The sequence below is a fragment of the Mus musculus genome, chromosome 6 (genome assembly GCF_000001635.26).
Source record: "Mus musculus strain C57BL/6J chromosome 6, GRCm38.p6 C57BL/6J".
Lineage (NCBI taxonomy): Eukaryota > Metazoa > Chordata > Mammalia > Rodentia > Muridae > Mus > Mus musculus.
This window is the reverse complement of record NC_000072.6, coordinates 84,194,783-84,216,761: the sequence shown is the minus strand read 5'-3', so window position 1 is coordinate 84,216,761 and position 21,979 is coordinate 84,194,783. Positions and strand designations below refer to the sequence as shown.

Here is a 21,979-nt window from a genome sequence, read left to right as displayed (position 1 = left end):
ATTTTTTATGCTTGTATATGTTTTATTTGCGTGTGTAAGTATATATTTGTGTATACATGATTTTGCTAATGTATAAGCAAGTTTGTTTGTGTATGTGTTTGTGTACGTATTCTCTGTACATTTACATGTTTGTGTAGGCATGCATGTGTATCTGTATGTGTGTAGAATCTCTCTTGAAAGTTCTTAGAAACAGCAGAGGCAGGAAAGTGAATTTTGGGATACAGAGGTCATACTTTTGACTGAACTGGTTTTTAACAGTGAGATTTTTTCCCCCTCTCACTTGGGTCCCAGAATGATCTCTAATGTGGTAGACCTACAGAATTTCAAAACATATAGTCCCCTGGAGTGGATTCTGATGGCCATTGAGAGGACTTGAGTCAGCCCTCAGCAAAATCCCTCCAGTGAAAGAAGAGAACCCACTGAAGACCAAGATGTGAATCCATCCCTGGAGACATGTCGTGGACCAACAAGCTGCAGTCATCTCAGGGCAGTGCTGAGGAGCTCAGAGTCAGGCTGGGCAGAGCAACAGGGACAGCGTGAGGTGAGTCTCATTCCCTCCTGGGGCAGTGAGGGAAACTCCCTGGGACTAGAGGTCAAGGACAGGGGGCAGAAGACTAGACATAAGACAGAAGGCAGGTCTCTGGGCTCCAAGGAGGCTGGCGGCTGGGCATGTTAGTAAGTGAGGCCCTGACACCGGACTGAGAAGCAGCCGGTTTGCAGGGCACTGGAGAGACAGCATCAGCTCTGTTGATGTGCTGAGTGTGTGTATCTGGTGAAACAGGGCTTCCATACACTTCCACATGCATCCTCGTGCCTGATCGGTGGATCATAGAGCAGAATGGGAACCTTGGTCAGCACCATGCAGGGGGAAGGAAGAACACAGGAGCACCCACCATCTCCCTCTGGGCATAAGGGAGCTTTTCTGGCTTCCTTTCTATCACTGTGATGAAACACTGACTAAAAGGAAACTGAGAGAAGAAACGGTTTACTTGGCTTACACTTTCAGGTCAGAGTCCATCACTGAGGGCACGTGGAGCAGGAACTCAAGCAGAAGCCATTGAAGAATGGCACTTGCTGGCCCACAGGATGGCTTGTACTCAGCTAGTTTTCTTACACAGCTGAGGACCACCTGCCCAGGGAGTGCTCCTGTCCTTAGAGGGCTGTGCCTCCTACACTGATTGACAGTCGAGGCCAACCCGATAAAGATGATTATTCTGTTGAGACTCTTTGGGGTGATTTTGGGTTGTGTCAAGTTCATACAAATTAGACAGAGCTCATCTCAGAGAAAAGCTGGGCTAGGCAGGCTGGAATCAGTCACCCTGGTCAGTGGGAGATCAGGAGCCATCAAGGACCTGGGGACACTATAGACTCACAGGGAAGCCAGGCCAGAAAGAGGAGCACGCTGTGGGGGCTGCAGGAACTCCAGATTGCTTACACAATGGCTGGAGAACCCTGAGCTCTGAGAGACTAAAACGGTGGAGGAGGCTTGGGCAGGGTAAGGCGGTGTCCTTGCAGGAGATGGTGGGAAAAAATACCACTTCCTGTAGTATGAGTGATGTTACCAGGAAGCTACTGAAACAACAACAACAAAATCTCTACTGATTTTATTAGAATGAAACACTTGGCTTCATTTGTGGGGAAAGTGTTGTAGTAAATAGTCTATATGATGTGAACTGGGAAGACGGCCCAGTGAGTAAAGACCCTGCCACAGGAGCACAAGGATCTGAGGGCAGTGCTCAGGCTGGGCATGGCTGCGCATGTCCGTAAGCTCCATGCTGGGGAAGCAGAGATAGGCAGGTGCTGGAGCCAATCAGTGTACTCCAGGTCCAGTGAGAGAGTCTGTCTCAAAACGAAGGAAGAAAGGAAGGAAGGGAGAGAGGGAGAGAGGGAGGGAGGGAGAGAGAGAGAGAGAGAGAGAGAGAGAGAGAGAGAGAAGGGGAAGAGAAGAGAGTAGGGGAGGGGAGGGGAGGGGAGGGGAGGGGAGGGGAGGGGAGGGGAGGGGAGGGGAGGGGAGGAGAGGAGAGGAGAGGAGAGGAGAGGAGAGGAGAGGAGAGGAGAGGAGAGGAGAGGAGAGGAGAGGAGAGGAGAGGAGAGGAGAGGAGAGGAGAGGAGAGGAGAGGAGAGGAGAGGAGTTGTTACCCTCTGGCTGTACCTCCACACACTCACACAGAAAGCACATGGTGGTGTACCCACACACATCTTATTCAGGGCGGTGGCAGTTTAAACAAGTCTCAGGGAGTGAGTGGAGCTCTGCAGCCAAGAAACCCAACCAACAGGGGCTTGGGTTGTGGGGAACTATGACCTGCATCTGGCCTAGAGGCAGGCAGTTAAGGCCTTGGTGCCTTCCCTCCATTCTGCCATCCTCCGTGTGTCAGCTCACTTCCCTGACCCAGACCAGCTCAGTCACAGGGCATAGCCTCTAAAAACATCACTCCACTTCCCACTGGAGTAAGAGCATAAAAATGAAGGTGTGTATGTGTTTGTGCGTGCGCACGTTTGTGAGTGTGTATCTGTGTGTGCATGTATGTGCATATGTGTATGTATGTGTGCATGTGTGACTGTGTATCTGAGTGTGCATGTGTGCATGTGTGCTTGCATGTGCATGTGTGTGCATATGTGTACGTGTGTGTGTGTGTGTGTGTGTGTGTTTTACTTGGTGGGATACCTTTCTAGAAATGCCCAGGCCTTCCTCATCTCCATAGCACCAGCACTTTCCCTAGTTACAACTCCTCTTTCCAAAGCTCCCATTGCCAAGGACAGTGGCTTTAGTTTGATTTGCCTGATCATAGCATGTAGAAGAGGGAGGATGAAGTGGGGTTACAGAGAAGAAGCTTTCTAGAACTTTCTATAAGGAGAGGAGAGAGAGCCCAGCTGCAGATACCTGAATGTATTTGAACCCACTTGTACAAAACAGATTGGATAAAACAGTCCCACTGTCTGCTGGCCATGAAACCTGACAGTCTAGGATGGCTTGGGGCTTGTCTGCCATCCCACACCCACAACCTCAGGCCATGTGTGGATTGCACTGGGTGATTCTATTCATCTCCGAGGTTCTGGGGCAGCACTGTGCCAGCCCAGCCTTTGTATGGGGCCCCCTGCTCTCCCCACAGCAGTTCAAGCAATCTGAACTGTATTCAGACTCGCCGTAGAGCAGGATATTTGCAGGGAAGAGCAGCCCAGCTGAGAGCCTGTGTCTGAGCCTGACTGTGGGGACTCCACATCCTGAGAGGGCCTGTCTTTGCAAACCCTTCCTGTTTCTCTTTCCCTGCTTTTAACTCACGATAGCTGCCCTTCCCTCAACGTGCTGCCCCTCCATCTCCAAGTGCAGAGCTATGCTTACCTTATAAAACCTCTCTCCTTGCCCAGCACCCCACCCTGTATAGGATGTCTTGTATGAATGAGTGGGTGAATCACCTTTGCCTTCTGATTACTGAGCCAGCCTTCTGAACCAACTGTCAGGCGCCAGCTGGCCAGCATCCTGCTTGGCCTCTGTGATCTCTGGCCACACTGAGACTTGGGTCAGCACCCCAGCTACTATCTCCAGCAGGACAGTCTTCCAGGGTGGCTACAAACTAGCAGATACTCTGTCCCTACAGAATTCTCATCTCCCAGAAGAAAACCTAGACTAGAATTATTTTTTAAAAGACACATGGTTCTGACCAAGGTCAGCCAGTCTCTGCAGCCTCCTGTATTCTCCTGTTGTCTCAGAACAAAGTTCAGTCTCCTTTGTATGTTAGGGTCTTCACACCTGGCCTCACCCTTCTTTCTGACCCATCCCTTCTTCTCTGTGACCAAGTTCAGTTCTGGCTCCACAGGGCTCCAAGGAGCTCTTGTTCTCTGTCTCTCTGTGTCTGTCTGTGTCTCTGTCTCTGTGTCTGTCTGTGTTTGTCTGTGTCTCTGTGTCTCTGTCTGTGTGTCTGTGTGTCTCTGTCTCTCTCTCTCTTTTTCCATCAGTGGTGATGGGAACAACTTCCTATTGTCCAGAACACAGTTTGATCCCACTCAAATGTCACCATTATTCCCTAAAGAAGGTCTCCCACCCTCCTAGTCCCAGAGCCGTAGGTGTGCCTCCCTGTGGGAGTCATGTGCAACTCACTGGGGACAGCCGTGGAGCCTACCCTAGGCCTGCCCCACGAAGCATCTCAACATCATACATGTTGGCCAAGCATATGTCCCCTGACCATCCATGCCACACTCTCATCCTCATGCCTGAGATTTGCTTAATGACTGGTGTTGTCTCAAGCTTCAAGCTTCAAGCTCAGTTCTAGCTGCAGGGATGAACGTAAACAGAAAACAACCTAAGAAGGGCAGAGGAGAGAAAGATCACAAGTCCTTAGGTGTGAAGCTGAATCAATCCTTGCCTGAAGCCGGTCTTTTGGTATGTTTCTATGTTTCTATTTCAATGAAACCATTGAGTGCTTTTTACTCATCTGAGTAGACTTCCTATTACTTATCAACTATAATAGAAAAACAGTGCTCACAGTAGCCCTCCTGACCCTTTCATAGCAGCTGGGAGACTGCAGGGGTTCCTCTTACATTCTAGCACCTGGGGGAAACATAGACTGACTGACTAACTGTCTTCCTTCCTTCCTTCCTTCCTTCCTTCCTTCCTTCCTTCCTTCCTTCCTTCCTTCCTTCCTTCCCAAGCTAATATTTTCTGCCTACAGAAACCAGTTCCACTCCACTCTATCTTCCACTGTGTCTCTGATTCTTCCTAACTTCCTCCTCCCAAACATCAGAAATCCTAGGGCATCCTACCAACAAAGCTCCCTGGCCCTTCCTGAGGCTGGACAACCCCTGCTTCCTCTCCTCTGGTTCCCCCGGGCTACTGTCATATACTGTTGGACATGGCATAGACCCAGCAAGGCCTCATCACTAGGTGGGACCTTCCCAAAGAGCTTGCAGCCCCGTGTCCCTGCTTTGCTTTCTGGGTGAGGTGTGCTCCTGCCTCCTGGACTCAGGCAGCAAGCCTTCAAGGGCCTGGCTGCCAGGTTCTCTTGGCCCAGCATGAAGCAAGAGTAACTGGGTACCAACTCTGTCATGTCAATCAGGTGGTGCCTCAGCCTGAATCCCGCAGTCCTGGGAGGGAGGAGATAATGGAGAGGCTGAGGGGGAGAATTCCTCCAGGGCCCGGGGACCTGGGCCAGGGGAACCAGCTCACAGTAGGAAATAGGAGAAGCCTCTTGGTGACAGGGAAGAGACAGCCAGCACTCCAGGCCCTGAGGCAGAGGCCTCTCGTTTGGAAGCCTCAGAGCGGAGTCTTCCAGCTCTGCGTTTTCGGAGTGCAGTCCTGCTGCTTCTGAGGATTAAGTCTGGTTCCCGCAGGAAATTTCAGACCAAGGCCAAGGCCAAGCTTCAGACCACAAGGAAAAGGTGTCTTGATTCAGCCAGATATTTAAAGCAGGGTATGAAAACCAAGCAGACGTGTTGCAGAACTATGTGTGACAAGGTCAAAGCCAGAGGTCAGGCCATCCTCCCAGTCTGCGGCTCTTACCTGAACAGGATAACCTTCCCAGAAAGGAAGGTGGGGGTTCAAGTTGGAAATGAAGAGAAGGTGGTTGCTGGGCTGGATATCAAGCCTCAAATCCTCCTGCCCTGGCGGCTTCTGCCTCCAAACACTGGGCCAGAAACGACAATACCCCACCAGCACCCTGATCTCCCCCAGCCCCTCCCTCCCACACAGTCTCGCTCATTCAGGAACTGTAGACACATAGCAATATATTTTCTGGTTCTGTCTGCTTTATACTGAGAAAGCCAAGAGTTTATCCAGAGGAGTGTTGGGTTAGGGGAGAAAGAGAAGATGAAAATAACGTGATTCCCAAGAACTCCATGGACATGCGCAAGACCACCAGGCCCCAGAGCAATGGAGGAGCAGCTAGTCCTGGGCCAGGAGGCAGCCTGCACCCCCTTCTCCAGAGCAGATGTCTTCTTCATCGAAAGGGCTTCACCAGCTTCATGGCAGCGTAGTTCTAGGAGGAAGAGACACAGATAGAGACATGTGGTAAGCCCTTCAGGGGAAGCGTGGTGGGAGCTGTTGTCATCGAGGCTGGGAGTAAAGCTGCAGGTAGGTGGTTGGGCTCTTGGGTCTTTACCACCTGCCTGCAGCCTACTCTTGTCACCTACCAGCCCATGGCCGGCTCCACACACTACTGTAATGACACTCCTTCTCCAGCAAGCCAAGCTGACCCTGTCCTTCTCCATGGCTCCTAGGCTCCTCCTCTCATACCCACAAACAGGAGACCTGAGGCTAACCCACCCCCAAGCCTCTGTCCAGAAAGACAGAGAGTAGGTAGGGTGTTTGATACATAGGACAACCCACAACAGGAGCCAGCATCAGAGACAAGTCACCCTCCACAAAGCCCTTCCTGCTGCAGGCCTGACAGAAGCCTCCCCTTCCCACCACTCCCCCCAAACGCCATGAAAACACACAACACAACACAGGGCTCCTAATTGGGACAGTATGTTCTCCAGCGCCGGCCTGGAAAGCCAACCCTGGAAACAAAGCCGGCCCTCCTTCCCGGCCAAATCGCTTCTGCCGCCCCAAGCTGGCCCTGCTCCCAGAAGGCTCAGAGGGGCCAGAGAAGTCAGAAGGCCCCCTCTTACCCCTCCTATGGGGACAGTGGGGGTGGTCCAACCAGAGCTAGAGCAACTTGGGTACTCTGCACCGGCTAGTGTAAACCCTCTGTACCACATAGCTAAAAGCAGGTGAGCTGACAGGTCCGGGGACAAGCCAAGCCAAGTGACTAGAGACTTGGATAGGTAGAGATGGGATTCTAGGCTGTAGCCAGGTCAGCAAGCAGAAAGTGCGCAGCTAATCCTGTGTCCCCTCCAGCCTGGAGCCCTGGACTGGATCCACCTGTGCCCTCTGCTGCTCTGGGAGGCTGGTATATAAAGAAGACACCCTAGGCCCATGAAAAGAACGTAACTCAGCCACTGGAGCCCAGACACCGGAGGAGACTCTCTACTCAGTCCCCAAAAGTGCTCCTCAGCCGTCTTCAGGAACACCAAGGTCCACAATCTAGAAAGGACTGGTCTTTCTTCCAGCCACAGCCCTGAGACTTAGGACCCATGGGCCTCACAGGGCTGGGCCCACCTGGACAGGGTCTGGGTAAGCACTGAATCAGCCATGGAGATAGGTGCTAGGGACATGTTCCTGCCCTCTAGGTCCTTAAAGAAGGGACTCAGTTTAACATGCAGCAGTTTGAAAGGACAAACAGAACCCGACCTGAGCCCATCAGAAGTCCGTGGAGCCCATGTTCCTAGGTTCAAGAGCAATGCTCTGTCTCCTACAACAGCCAGTTACTCCATTCTTACGGGGACAGGGGGCAGTTTCCTGCTGAGCCAGCTCAGAACTCTTGTGTCCTAGAAGTTTCCTAGTGACATTGAAGCTGATGCTCCCTGGACCATACCTAGAGATGCCGACTGTATACCTGCCCTGCTTTCTGTCAACCTCAGTCTTCAGTGGCCTTATTATTCCTTAGGTATCTGCCTCACACCTTTTCCCTTGTGGCCCCAAGGCCCTCCCCTCCTAGGCACTGATACCTGCTTATTCAAGCCACCTCATTCTCTGAGTAGAAGCTGATCACACCACTTGAGAGAAGGTGACCTAAGCCAGGCCAGAAGAGGAGGCTGTCCCTACCTCAGCTTTCACAGCCCTACATGGTCCAACCACCAGGCACCAATTCCAGGTCACCTTTGGTGGCAGCTTGGCTCAGGACACCATACTTGTAAGACCACTCCCCACCCCCAACCCCCAGGAGACTTGACTGTGACGCTGTATTTGTTGTCTTCCTTTCCTTAACGTGTCCCCTGACATGGCACAAACTTCAGTCCTCACAGCCTGGACCCACTCAGGACCCCAGTTTGTCCAGTTGACTTCAGCTTCCTGCTGAGTCAGGCAAGCATTGCAAACGGAGTAAGGTGGCCACAGCCAGTGCACAATGCCCAGCCTGTAACCATAGCCATCAGCCGTTACCATTACAGGCTTTCCTGCTACTGTGGCCATAAAGGGAACTGGGGCCTCAACAGCCAAACCAGGAAGTCCCATCTGCTGCTACTTAAGGTTTGTGCAGGTTGGAGCAAAGCAGGATGATCTGTGGTCTTGACCTTTCCTTCCAGGAGGCAAGATACACTGGCCAGGCAGCCCCGTGCTTGGCTCTCAGTGGAGGGAGCCTTTCTACCCATCTCTTCCTCCCGTGAGGAGTCTGTGAGCACACAGTAACCTGGGGATAATTTTCCAAGCAGCTTCTCTAGTCTGAGATGGTGACCAGGATGCCATTTGGTTCTCAGTGACAACCATATCAAGCCATGGTCATGAATTGCATACAGTTTATATGCATGAATTGCTGTGCAGTTTACCAACAGTCCCTTCCCCTCTCTGGACCTGATGTGGCTTTGAAGTGTTGATGTGAAAAGTCTGTGGGCTGAAGATTTGTCTCGACAGTGAAGATAACTGCAAATTCTGTTCCCAGTACTCAGGTCAGACAACTCATGCCCATCTATTACTGGAGCTCAAATAGAGCCAGTGATGCCCTCTTCTGGCCTCCATGGGCATCTGCACACAGGTGGTCCACATTCACATAGAAAACACACACACACTCATAAAATACCACAAAAACTCTAGAGACAGCCTAACAGTACTTCAACACCTTGAAGTCTCAAGAGACACTGGAGGGCCAGGCATTTTCAAGTCTCCTGATGGGGGTGGGGGTGGGGGGGAGTGGTCTTACAAGTATGGTGTCCTGAGCCAAGCTGCCACCGTAGGTGACCTGGGATTGGTGCCTGGCGGTTGGACCATGTAGGGCTGTGGAAGGGTCTTGGCCAGCTGTGAAAGCCAGAAGCATGGGCAGAGGACAGAGGCTTGCCCCACAACTACTGCACAGGCAGAGCCAGGGAGCCAAGGCCCCAGCAGCCCTGGATGGTATGCCCCTGGTGGCCTGGGTGTCTCTTCACCAGATGCTAATTGACTTCTTATCAGATAAAAGGAACCCCAAGTATGACCCTACCACTGAGGGACTCCTGGGCCAGCCCCTGTTCATTCCTACTTTCTCCAAGTCTCCACCCTACCTCAGAGGACCAAGCAGGTGCTGCCCCCTGCCCCATCACCTCATACCTTCCCTTCCACCACCATCACCCTTTGCTCAGCTCTATTCCACCCTTCAACAGGCTCCTGAGCCACCCTAGGCTCAAGCCCCTTGTAGTGTGCATTTCCTCCAAACTTATCTTGTTAAGGTTCAGGAAGCAAACAAAACTTACAAGTCTCAGGACGCTCCTGAAATTTACAAGATTCACAAGACTCTCAAAAAAGAGAGTATCCAAGCAGTGTAGCTTCCTGTGAACTTCATGCAGAAAGCTCCGAGGCTGCAGTTTCTGAGAGTTTCCAGCCATGCTGGAGTGGGCTTTTCAGTGGTGTAGCAACTGCTACTGAGTCTAACCAGTGACATGGTTACCACCAGGTTCTTGGAGCACTTGAAAAAGAAGGCTCCCCCAAGTCAGCATCTCCTCACATCAGGCCTGCTTACCGGGAAGGCGTAGACAAAGACACCCAGGAAGAGCAGGAGGATGAAGAGGATGATGAAGAGGATGATGGCACACCGGAAGCGTCGCCACAAGATGAACTTCATGGTCTTGTACGGGGAGGTGAACCACAGGAAAGAAGTATCGGGGCGCCTGGAAGTGAGATCCCAGAGGCCAGCTGAGCACCTCTGCAGGACTGATTCCTCCAGATACTGCTTTTAGCTGGGACAGTTGGTCAAAGAACCTGACTGTGGGAGAGGGGCACCCTGCCTCCAGACCTTCAGCTCCTCCTCCCAGAGCCTCTTCCTAGATGATGCTTGCCTGTACCACCTGCATTCTCGGTGCTGCTGAGCCCCTTCATCAGGACCCCTTCACAATGGCCCTCTCTCCTTCTGAACCCATCTTCAGTCACAGATCACATGCTTGGGAGTGGGGCGGAGCTTCCAGGATGCCCTGTTTGGTGACTGAGGGTACACTGGCCCCCAGATAAGCCAGGCATTACCCCTGTGTACATAGCTGGACTGGACTTTGGAAGGATGGACAGCAGAGAAGCCAGAGAAGCCCTTCTTCTCTCACTCACTCTTAACAAAGAACCGCAAACCCCCTCTCCTCTAGCAGCACCACAACTCAAAAAACACAGAGCGCTTTACAACTCAATCAGTCATTTAAGTCTTCGAACTTCCTCCTTTGTCTATCAGATTGCAACAGCCTGGGGTACAGGTACAACTCCACATTCTCTAACTCCACACCCTGAGGACAGCATTCTGATAAAGCGAGCCACCTATGCTCACTTTCAAGACCCCATGGTGAGTGCTGCCAAACACAGCCTTGAACTGAGTCCCAAAAGCATCTTCAGCAACTGTCCAGGAAGCTGGAGAACTTCAGATCCCCTCTCCCATTTCTTTACTAGAATGACTGTATTTAACATCAGTGAGCCAAGTTTCATCTGTGAAACGGAAGTAACTTCCCAGCAGGGAAGATTCTAGGACACTGGACCCTAATGCAGTATAGTATGCTTGACACAAAACCCACAGACAACTAGTTCTAAGGGGCCTGCTTCTGTTTGCTTTGTTTGTGTTTTGGGTTTTGAGACAGTCTCCAGCTATGTAACCCAGGTTGGTCTGGAACCCACTATCCTCCTGCCTCAGCCTTTCAACTGCCAGGATAATAGACCTACATCCTGTGCCTGGTTTTGTACCTGCTTCATGAATTAGTTGAAGATCCCAAGTGTCCACTGAGGCTGTGCCATGGCCTCTGTCTCTTAACCCATAAAGACTATGTAGCCTCTGTAAAGCTGTATACTGGATGTCTCCTAGATAGCAGTGGCCTGCTTCTGAGGACAATTAACTAACCTTGGATCCTCTAGCTTCGGATTCATGTTGGGTTCATCCCGACCTTGGCCAGCAGGCCGCTCTTCATGTTCACTTTCTGCAACAATCTCCAAGGTCATTTCCAGCTTGCCCTGTGGACATCAATGGAGCCTGATTGTGGCCTCTGGCCAGTGGCACAGAGCAGAGCCAGGCCAGGCCAAACAGAAAAGGCTACAATGTTACTTTTATTTTTATTTTTATTTATTTTTAAGATGTAGGGTTGTGGTGAACCATCTAGAGAGATGGTTCAGCAGTTAAAAGTGCTTACCGCCTTTGGAGAGGAACCTGATTCAATTCCCCACTAACAGGAAGATGGTGATTCACAACCACCACACCCTCTTAGGTCATCTACTGGACCCTCTACACATATGGTACACATACATAAACTCAGGCACAAATATATACATCAAATAAAATAAACATGTATCATAGCTTCAATTGCCTATTTGGTACAAAATAGAGCAAAATGGGAAGAGACTCAATTGAAGAATTGCCTAGAAAAGATTGCCCTGAGGGCATATCTGTGCAGTATTTTCTTAATTGTCTATTGCCATGGGTAATGTGTCCTGGGCCGGTGGCCCTGGCAGTATAAGAAAGGTAGCTGAGCAAGCAGCACCCTTTCATGGCCTCTGCTTTGGTTCCTGCCTCCAGGTTCCTGTCTGAAGTTCTACCTTGGCTCCCCTCAGTGATGGCTATGACCTGTAAGCCAAGGAAACAAACCCTTCCCTCTTCGAGTTGGATTTGTTCGGGGTTTTATAGTAGCAACAGAAAAGCCAACTATGGCAATATATCTACTTCTGAAACATTGGGTTGTTATAATCACAGAAGCATTCAGAGATTACAGAACTATAATGAAGAAGTCACCACTTACGTGGACACCGGTGTTTCCAGTGTTCTTTCTTTATTTTACCATTTTAACCTTTCTACTGTTTTATTTTATTTTATTAATATATTTTAATTGAGAGACAGAGCATGAGTGTGTGCACACGTGCATTCAGGCAGGTGCACAAGTGACTGAGAAGGCCAGGAGAGGGCACTGGATCCCCTTGAGCTGGAGTCACAGGTAATTAATTACCTGTGAGCCAACCATTGTAGGTACTGGGAACTGAGCTGGGGTACACACCATCCCTCCAGCCCCATTCCCAATATTCTTACTCGTCAGAGCTGCAAGTGTGTGAGGCGCAGCACTGTGCGTGCAGCCCCATGGCTTCTCGCTCGGGAGGCGTTTCACTGTGTAATTATATATTATTTAAGGCTTGGTTTCTAATGATTGTAAAGCCACCCACGATTGGTTGACCATAATTTATTTAGTAACTACTTATTTGGGGTTATTTTATGTTGTTTTCAGCTCTTCAAAATGAATAAATAATAGCACAACAACCATCTCTGAACCTAATTTTTTTATTTTATCTGGTTATTTCTTGAGACGAGAATTTAGAAGTGGGATGGCAGGGTGCAAGGGCATAGACGTTGTCAAGTCCTGTGCTGTACAGTTTGTAACTGCTTCCCTACACACTGAAACAAACCCTGCGACCCCAGCGCAGGGGACTGGGGTTTGTCTCCTTAACCTTTACCAGCGTGAGCATTTCCAATTTGTTGTTGTTGTTGTTGTTGTTGTTGTTGTTTAAGTCTAATTTAATAGATCAAACGCATTTTTTTAAAAATAGTTCTTTAATTACTAGGGAAATAACTAACTTTCTTCTCTTGTGTAATGAGTCACAGAGCCTGTGCATGGACCTTGCTCGGTTTCCCTTCGGGATGTATTTCTTATTGGCTATCATGAGTCTCTGTACAACATGGATATTTTACTACAAGGGTCACTTGAGGGCTGGCCAATTATGCTTTCTAAGGAGTCAGAGGGGGATTAACTTCTTCCCTGGGGCTGCTTTGGACTTCAGGGGAGGACTGCTCATCCTGGTCCTCCGGCCACGCCCCTCCCCCCACCTGCCAGAGTGGACCTCTCGTCCGGCAAGAGTGATCCCTGAGAAAGGGCTGCACAAACAGAAGAGGCACGGCCTCTGTCCATCCAGCAGGAAGCCCCAGTCACAGGGATACTCGGGACCAATCTCTATAAGGCCATTTGTCTATTCAACAGGTCTCCCTGTAATAGGAGCCCAGAGAGAGGCAGGCTGGAATAGGAAGAGGGAGAACACATTGGATAATAGAGACAGAGAAGAGGGCCTGGGAGAGGGCTCAGTCACTCACGTGCTTATCATGCAAGCCTTTGGACCTCAGATAGAGCCTCAGAACCCACAGAGAAACCCAAGGATGGTGACGCATTTGAAATGCCAGGACTGAGGAAGCAGAGACAGACAGTTCCCTGTGGCTTGCTGGCCAGACAGCTAGCCTAATGAGTGAGCAGGAAGCCAATGAGAGAACCTGTCTCAAAAAGACAAAGTAGCAGGCCTCCTGTACCTATACGCATACATTCACATGAGCATGGGTATGTGTGCCCCTGGGTTCCATGAAAAAAACAGCCACTGCCCTCCACTGAGCTGAAGAGGACAGACTCACCGCCAACATCTTCTTCTCGCCCTCCTCTGTCACACAAGGCCACCATCCTTTCACTGTCTTCTGCTCAAAAAGGGACACAAACCATTCTGGGTGGAAGGTGTCATCCAGCTGGTCCAAGGAGCACTTCTCAGCCGTCTTGGCTGGCTTGGGCATTCGGTTGAGATCCAGCTGCAGAGAGCCTGTGGCAGAGTGATGATGCTCTTAGAGGATGCAGCAGTCACTGCTCACTTAGGGCCACTTTGGGTGGGCAGATTTAAGAGCTCATTGCCACCTCTTCAGCTTGTGCTCATGGGTCAGCCAAGGGTCAGCTCCAGCAGCCTCCCAGCTCCTGTCTATTGCCTCTTGCTCCTTCTATATAGCTTCTACCATTCATCCATTCATTCAAAGTGTGTAATCTACCCATTCTGTTTCTGCAGTACAAGCCTTCATACACCCATTCATTCATTGGCATAATCATTTTTATCATGGTAAAATGAATACACACACCTACACTATATGAATCTGTATATGTATGTATGTGTGTATGTATATATATATATATATATATACATATATATATATATATATATATATATATATATATATATGTGTGTGTGTGTGTGTGTGTGTGTGTGTGTGTGTGTGTATTCATGTATGTATATACTTACATATGCATGTGTATATATATGTGTGTATACGCATACATATACGTCTGTATTTATATATGTATATATGTGTGAATATATGTGTGTGTATATATATATACATACATATATATATATATATATATATAGTGTGTGTGTGTGTGTGTGTGTGTGTGTCTGTGTGTGTCTGTGTGTGTGTGCTGGTTAAGTGTGTTTATTCCTCTTGACACAAGCTAGTGTCATCTGGGAAGAGTGAACCTTGACTGAGAAAATACCTCCATTAAATTGTCCTGTGGGTCATTTTCTTGATTAACAATTGATGTAGAGGGCCCAGCCCAGTGCTAGTATCCACCCCTAGGCAGGTGCTCCCGAGTTCTATAAGGAAGCATGCTGGACACACCACAGGGAGCGAGCCAGTAAGCAGCACTCCATTTTACCCACTGGGCCACCTGCCAACCCCCAGTAATACTAAGTGTTCATTCAGCGGCATTAGATATAGTCACAGTGTTGCTTAGCCGTCACCACTACTTACAGAAAGTTCTCATCCCTGAAGAGAAACTGACCACCAAGCTATAACTTCCTTGTCCCCTCAGACCTGAACACCAGCATTGTCTAGTTTGTGTGGACATGCCTCTTGTAGTTACAGATGTCTGTCCTTAGGCGTCAGGCTTATTTCATTGAAAAACTGTTTTCAGAGTCTGTCCATATCCCGGCATGTCACTATGTTTTTTACAGTTGAGTCATATGCCACAGGGAGACAATACATTTCATGCATCCACTCATCTGTTGGTGGACACAAATCATCCTCCCCCTGTGACAACTGCAGACATCTGGGTGGGCGGGCGGACACTGGCATACACAGGCCCAGTTCTCTGCTTTTCTTTTGAGATATGAAATGTGTGATTAGAAAATGCAGTCTAGGGTGAAGAAGGGAGATCTGTGATAGCCCAAAGACAGTATTTGTTAATGGTTTAAGTTTTGTTAAAGCAAAAACAAAACAAAACAGAAAACCTGTTTATCGTTTTGAATGTTGTTTTCTCAGTAAAAATGAAATTTTCTTTGGAAATAAATTTTCTAAAGCCTCATTTGTAAAGGATAGATTGATGCCAAAAAATCTATTAAAAAAATCATGCAAAATGTAAAGGCAGGGAAGATCTGGAGAGATGGCTCGGCGGTTACAAGCATGTATTCCACTTGAGTAGGATCCTCCCAACACCCACGCTGGGCAACTCACAACCACATGTAACTCTAGCTCCAGCTTCTAGAAGCTGGTATCTCTGAACTCCACGGGCACTTGTGCTCACATGTGGAAACCTACAAAGACACATAGTAAAAAGTAATTTAAAAATAATAAGGAACTTAAAATGGTAGAAATGATATGAAATGTACCTTGTATCCTTAATATATAAAAAATATCTGAAAAGCAATAATTTAAAAAATGAGCACATCCCAAAACCATGAAAAAGAATCACCAGTGGGTGTTGGGATGGGCCGTATGATGAATCACAACCATCTGTAACTCCAGTTACAGGGGATCTGATGCCCTCTTCTGGCCTCTGTGGGCACTGGTCAAGGACATGGTGCACATAAACGCAGACAAATCTTCAATTAAAAGAAATTCGCCACTCTGAGCACGTTTAAATCTAGAGTCAAGAGTTGTGCAACCACAGACCTCCCCCTAATTCCAGAACATTTTTCATATCTGGAAAGAAACCTATCTTTCTGTCTATTAGACTCCTTCCCCATGTATCCCATTAATCTACTCTTCCCTGTTTTGGATATGTGTGTGAGTGAGTGTGTGAGTGAGTGTGTGTGTGTGTGTGTGTGTGTGTGTGTGTGTGTGTGTGTGTGTGTGTGTCCCTGTAGAGGCCAGAAATCAACCTCGGAATTGTTCCTCAGGTGCTGATCATCTTTTTCTCTTTGAGACAAAGTCTCTCACTGGCCTGGAGCTGGCCATGTAGGCTAGGCTGACTGATTAATGAGCATCAAGATTCCTGTCTCTAGCTCCCCAGCTCTGTGACCACAAGTAAATGCCACCACATCTGGCTATTGTTTTGGATGTTGGTTTGGTTTGGTTTGGTTTGACTTGGTTTGGTTTGGTTTGGTTTGATTTGGTTTGGTTTGGTTTGGTTTTAAACTTAAGTTTTAGGCTTGAAGCCCGGTGCTCAGGCTTACACGATAAGCTCTTTCCTCATAGAGCCACCTCTCCAGCCTTCGTCCCCTCTTTGGATCCCACAGATGTGGACTTGTGTGGTACTTGTCTTTTCATTGCTGGCTTCTGTCACTTAGCATGTTTTCAAGGTCCACCAGACGGAGTCAGGAGAAGCACCTCTTTTCTTTGTGTGTATGAACAATATCCCATGTATGGACAGACCATGTTTCAGCACTAGTTTTCCTACCTCTTACTAAGGGTAAGACTGTTAATAACCTGCTTCTCCCTCAGCACTCCCTGATACCCACATACAATATCCTCCTTGTCTTCACTCCTACCCATCAGCCCAGCTCCCCATGACCCAGTCTGGCTTCTTAGACTGAGTTCTGTTCATTAGGACCGTCCCTGGGGCACAAGGATAAGACATGACCTGATCCCCACAATTTTTGGACTCTGTATTGCTAGATTGTTATGATCTGGGACCTTTGGGACCTCCCTGTTAGAAATGAGGCCAGGCAGCTGTGAGGGCCAGCACAGCCCTGCCCTGGCTTCTGCCCTTGTCCCCATTCTTCTTGAGTCCCACTCTTTGACATGGCTCAAGGATCACCTCTGCTGAAGACCTGCTCCAGGAGGACCACCCTGGTCTCTGACATTGTTGTGTCACATGCTTCACTTATGCTGAGGACCCAGCAACCCAGAGCTTCTCCTGGAAGCTCAGAGTGATAGACACGAGGCTTACCCAGAAAGTCATCAAAAGAGAATTTGTCATTGTCCCAGATCTGGAAGACCACACGTGCTGGGATCTTGCTCTCTGTCTTGTCGAGTCTCCAGAAGGCATCCTGACCCACAGGAAGATCACAGAAACAAGGTTAGAAAGGTTTGTCCGAGGCTGCAAACAGTGAAGGCCCTCTAGCCTCGAAGACTACAAGGCAGAGACTGTGGAGCAGTGTATCGTTAAGGGTCATACCCAGGCCAGGTCCTATCAGGAAGACTAGAAAGCGCTCAGCACTGTTCAGGGGTGTGATGGCTGATTTTAATGGCAACTTGCCACAACTTAGAAAGCCTCCTTTGAGGAACTACTGTCTATATGAGGCTATGGGTATGTCTGTTGAGGACTATCTTTAATTGTTCATTAATATAGAAAGGACCCAGCTCATTGTGGGTGGCACCATTTCCTAGGCTAGGTCCTGAACTGTCTGTCTTCCAACAACCTAAGAAGGAGAGGCAAACTTTCAGCTGAGAAACCAAAGTACGCAGAGTGTCCAAGGGTACAGAATACAGAGTGACAAGCAGGGATTCAAACCCAGACAGTTAGGTTCCAGGGTCCTGTTCTTAGTTCTAAAATGGGCTTTGCACATGTGGCCTCTGGGACATGTGGGCTGGCAGAGATCATCAGGGTGCAACTCCTGCTGTCACTGGAGGGGAACAAGGCATGCTGCAATAAAAAGCTGGCACTGAGGTGGGTCCACAGGTCTTCCTTCCCACTTCTCTAGCCCATCTCCATCTCCAGAGCCTGCAAAGAAGTTTTTCTCTCCTGCTGGAGAGGAGGGCAGTGCTCTTCATGGCGTGTCTCCCATAGCCCACAGGTCAGACCCTTCTGGAACCAGGCTATCTTGGAGGTGTGGGGGTGAGTTTTCCCATGGATTTAACCACTCACAGCTTGAAGAAAAATCACTGGACTTCTCTGTTCACTGTGGCTCTATCTGAGCAGGTAGCATGTATAGGAAATACTTTGTGGGGCCAACCTGAGCCCTGGATCCATATCTTCTAGTACAAGCTGTGGGATGAGAGCTGGGTACCCCAATTAACCACAGAAGTGTGTGGCCCCGATGTCATAGAGATGGTTGATCTTCATTGACACTATTTAGAATAACCTAGGAGACACACCTAGAAGGGTGTCTGTGAGGGTGTTGCCGGCAAGGCTTAACAGAGGGAAAACCCACCCTCATTACAGGAGACATTATCCCATGGGCTGGGTCCCCAGAATGAATATATAGGGAGAAAGCAGAAGAATAGCTAAGTACTGGCATTCGCCCACTCCCTGCTTCCTGTTCTGTGGGGATATTAGTGGTCACCTCACATTCCCCACGTGACTATGGAATTCCAGCCACGTGCCTTTCCATCATGGTAGACTGTCTCTCTTTAAACCAGGAGCCAAAAGAAACCTTTCATCCCTGCCATTTCTATCTGGTACTGAATCATAGCAGCAACAAATCTGCCATGAACACCCTGGCCACCACAGTTACAAACACCTCACTATGCTTCCTAAGGAGAGACCATGGCCACTGTCCTCAAAGAATGGCCATCATGCACAGTCCCATAGCCTAGGCTTCAGCCGCCTGCATGGAAGGAAAGCAGACCAAGGCTGGCCCCAGCCACCCTGCTCTGTTGCTCAGCTGCCTGGCCCAGCCTCCTGCAGGTGCCTGCTTCCTCTAACCAGCTTTTACAGCCAGCTCCAGGCTGCCTGCAGGGCCGCCAGCAGCCTCCATTCCTCAGCAGGCTGGTTTACTGGCTTAGTAATGAGCCTGAGGTTCAAACGGCCCCTGGTGGGAGCAGCTGGTCAGGGGCTCAGCCTGGGGAATGAGCCCCCCAGGTCCCAGGCGCTCATTACACTCCTGGCCTGGGCCCTTTTACTAGCTGTTTATTTGCAGGGTGGGGGCCTGCCTGCATGGCAGGCCCCAGTGGGTGTGCTGGGCTCCAGGTGGGGAAGAAGGCTGAACAACCAGCGGTGGTTCAAAAAAGGGGGGATGAAAGGAGACCTTGTACTTTACGACAGTCTCGTCTGGTTAATGGGGTCCCTGGAGGGCCTCCCTGCCTGCCAGGAGCCCCAAACTTCATGGTAGAGGGCTGCTTCTGCAGCAGAGCCTGGGAGCCCACAGACCTTGCAGCCCCTGCCCTCAACTACCCCATCCTGCCCTTCAGACCAGCTAATCAGTGCCCTACTATGGGCAAGCTCCACCTGCCTCTCAGGACCTACCCCTAGAAGTACCTACTAGCCCTGCTGTCCTTAGGGCTGTTTCTGCTTGATCCCACCCTCCTGCCTCCTGTCTCCAGCTATCCTTTGCATGGGGATTTCTTCTCTTCCTCCCCAAATGTGTGTCTCCTCACTCCTCTGCACCCTACACACCCTTTGTAGGTTCTCCCTTCTTCCGCCAGACCAGCCACTCTCTTTCTCTGTAACCTCAACAAGTCATTCTATTTGAACTCCACCCTGACCCCAACACAAGTCACCCAGCTTCCCTTTCTTACCATGGGTGCCAGAGCAGTGCTGCCCCAGTGCTAAACAGCACCTGCAACTGGGCCCACAGAACTGCCAGGTGAAAATTCTCAGCTACCAACTTGCATTCTCTCACCCCACCCCTCCTCCACTCCCTCTGTATGTGCCACATGTGTGTGCATGGGTGTGTGTGTATGGGTGTGTGTGCATGGGCATGTGTGCATGTGTGTGCATGGGTATCTGTGTGTGGGCATGTGTGCGTGGGTATGTGTGCATGTGTGTGCATGAGCATGTGTGCATGGGTGTGTGTGGATGGGTGTGTGTGGATGGGCATGTGTGCATGTGTGTGCATGGGTATCTATGTGTGGGCATGTGTGCATGGGTGCGTGTGTATGGGTGTGTGTGCATGGGCGTGTGTGCATGGGTGCGTGTGTATGGGTGTGTGTGCATGGGCATGTGTGCATGGGTGCGTGTGCATGGGCGTGTGTGCATGGGTGCGTGTGTATGGGTGTGTGTGCATGGGCATGTGTGCATGTGTGCATGTGTGCTCATCTCTCATCATCATTACAGCTCCTCCCCATTCTCCCATCCACCTCAAATCACTTGTCATAGTGCTAAATTCTCTTCTTCCTTCACCCAAGGAAACAGGAAGTCCCTGCACCAGACAAGCCTGGCCACATCCTCCATTGTGGTAAAAATGCTGAAGCCCCTCCCGTTCAAGCAACCAATGTGCATCTCTGCCTCAATTTCCCTACCCAGGCCTACTCTCTTTAGAGGGCTCACTGAAGCCTGAAGATGATGCTTTGCCCTAGCCTCACCATCCCTGTCCTCGGCTAAAGGAGAGGTACTTCTGCATTTGATGCGGGCTCTCAGGCACAGTATCTGCTATCAGGGAAATAGGCTTATAATAGACAAATCTGAAGGAAGGGCAAAATCAAAACTTACAGAGAGCCTGGGCACTGCACTTTCAACGTTGACTACACTCAACATTGCCACTAAATTTGGCTTTCTTTTCTGGTGGACCCTACTGCCATCTCTGGGTAGAAGAATCTACCCTTTAACCCTAACAAATTTATATTTTTCTCTTTGACGGTTCCTGGGTGTTTGGTGGAACACTCTGGTTTCTCTGAGGTTTGGATGAGTCTGTGTGTTGGACTAGGGAGGCTCAGAGGTGAGATGAAGAGAATTCGGAGGGCAAGGAAGTCAAGAGCACTCTGACTTCCCTTCAAGGTAAAGCCACACTACAGCCTACAGAAAGGTGTCACTGAGACTGTGACACTGGACACCTGAGCTCCCTCTGGGTAGAAATCAAACCAATAGGACCTAAGCACATGCAGGCATGTACTCGGAGAAGAGGACACTTCTGGGTAGCCATTAGTGTCAGGAAGGAGGAAGAACATTGAAAGCATCGTTGGGCCTTCCTGGAACCAGCATAGCTGGAGACCCACACTGCCCCATACCCATGTATTGTGCTCTACTGACTTACGAGGGTAACCAGGTATGGGGAGGATGCTGCTACCCTTAGACTTAGACCCTTTCGAGACTACAGAGGCTAACACTCAGCTGAGACCTAAACTTGGATCTGCTAAGAGTCCAAGGCCCACCTCCTCACCCAGACCCAGGCCAGGCCTGCCCTCAGGAGTACACAGCTGGCTCCACCCCCTGCCTCTGTGATGACCATGATGGGTCTCCAGACTCTTCTGCCTCAGACTCTAGGTCCTTCCATGCTGCTGGGTGTGGGGGTGGTGGTAGTGGTGGTAATATAGGCAGTGGTAGGAGGTCCTGAACTTGGCTAAGTGGTTGGTGTGTGCTGTGTAGCTATGGATCATCCTGGAAGGTAGAGACACTGGCCACAGTAATACTAGCAGAAAAGGAAAGAGAAGTAGGGTACATAGATGGTGGTGATGCCCCTGTGGGTGACAGAGACAGAGGTCACAGCTGCAGGAGTAGAGAGAGAATGTCATAGTGTCAGCTGTAATGCTAAAGGTGAGGATCACATTAGGAATGTGAAGCACCCAGAGTCTGGTGCCCCAGGCCAAGGGCCACTCACCTTCTTGGCAACAGCACAGACTTGCTCAGCAGGCAGATAGTCGAAGGGAAACACGAACCTCCAGTTGAAATTGCCCTCCCCACCCAGGGAGCGGTAGTGCACATCTGTCTTCTGCTTGTGTTCTTCGAATCCCACCATCCAGCTGGCCACACATGGAAGAGGACAGTCCTCATTGGTTCAAAGGCCCCATACAACAGAACATTTCCCACATGCACTGCCAGATGCTCAACCTCTACTTAGACCAGTGAAGAGTTGTGGAGGTGAAGGAACTTGGTAAGGGAAGACCCAGGTGATCTCCACAGCACCCACTATATACCACAGAGTGGGGTGATGCCTCAGTGGTCCCCAAGAGCATCCTCAGCCCTTGCCATTGTAGCTCAAAGAAAATTTGAGGGAAATGATTCCCCAAAGGTGCAGACTCGGTTGGGAGACCCTCCTTGGAAGGGTGCCTTCTCCACCTCCACGCCACAGCTCTGCCTGAGAGAGCATCTGTCCCCCGACCTCTGGGAGCTGGGGAGGTGTCATGAGCTGGTCCAG

The 21,979-nt window shown here is 49.8% G+C and overlaps 1 protein-coding gene across 23 annotated transcripts in view; it reads right to left on the bottom strand.

Annotated features, from left to right (window-relative positions):
- Window positions 1-5,701: 5,701 nt before the first annotated feature.
- Window positions 5,702-21,979, bottom strand: part of Dysf (dysferlin) — a 202,700-nt gene continuing 186,422 nt past the window's right edge. For 20 of the 23 annotated variants that reach the window (XM_006506164.4, XM_006506173.4, XM_006506171.4 and 17 more), the window contains 6 exons: window positions 21,443-21,584; window positions 16,915-17,014; window positions 13,401-13,579; window positions 10,869-10,978; window positions 9,522-9,669; window positions 5,702-5,969 (listed from right to left, as the gene is read on the bottom strand). In XM_006506164.4, coding sequence (XP_006506227.1) covers window positions 5,931-5,969; window positions 9,522-9,669; window positions 10,869-10,978; window positions 13,401-13,579; window positions 16,915-17,014; window positions 21,443-21,584 — 718 coding nt within the window. In that variant the 3' untranslated portion in view covers window positions 5,702-5,930. The remainder of the gene's footprint in view (window positions 5,970-9,521; window positions 9,670-10,868; window positions 10,979-13,400; window positions 13,580-16,914; window positions 17,015-21,442; window positions 21,585-21,979) is intronic. The other 3 variants (NM_001077694.2, NM_021469.3, NM_001310152.1) reach the window with 1 other exon arrangement.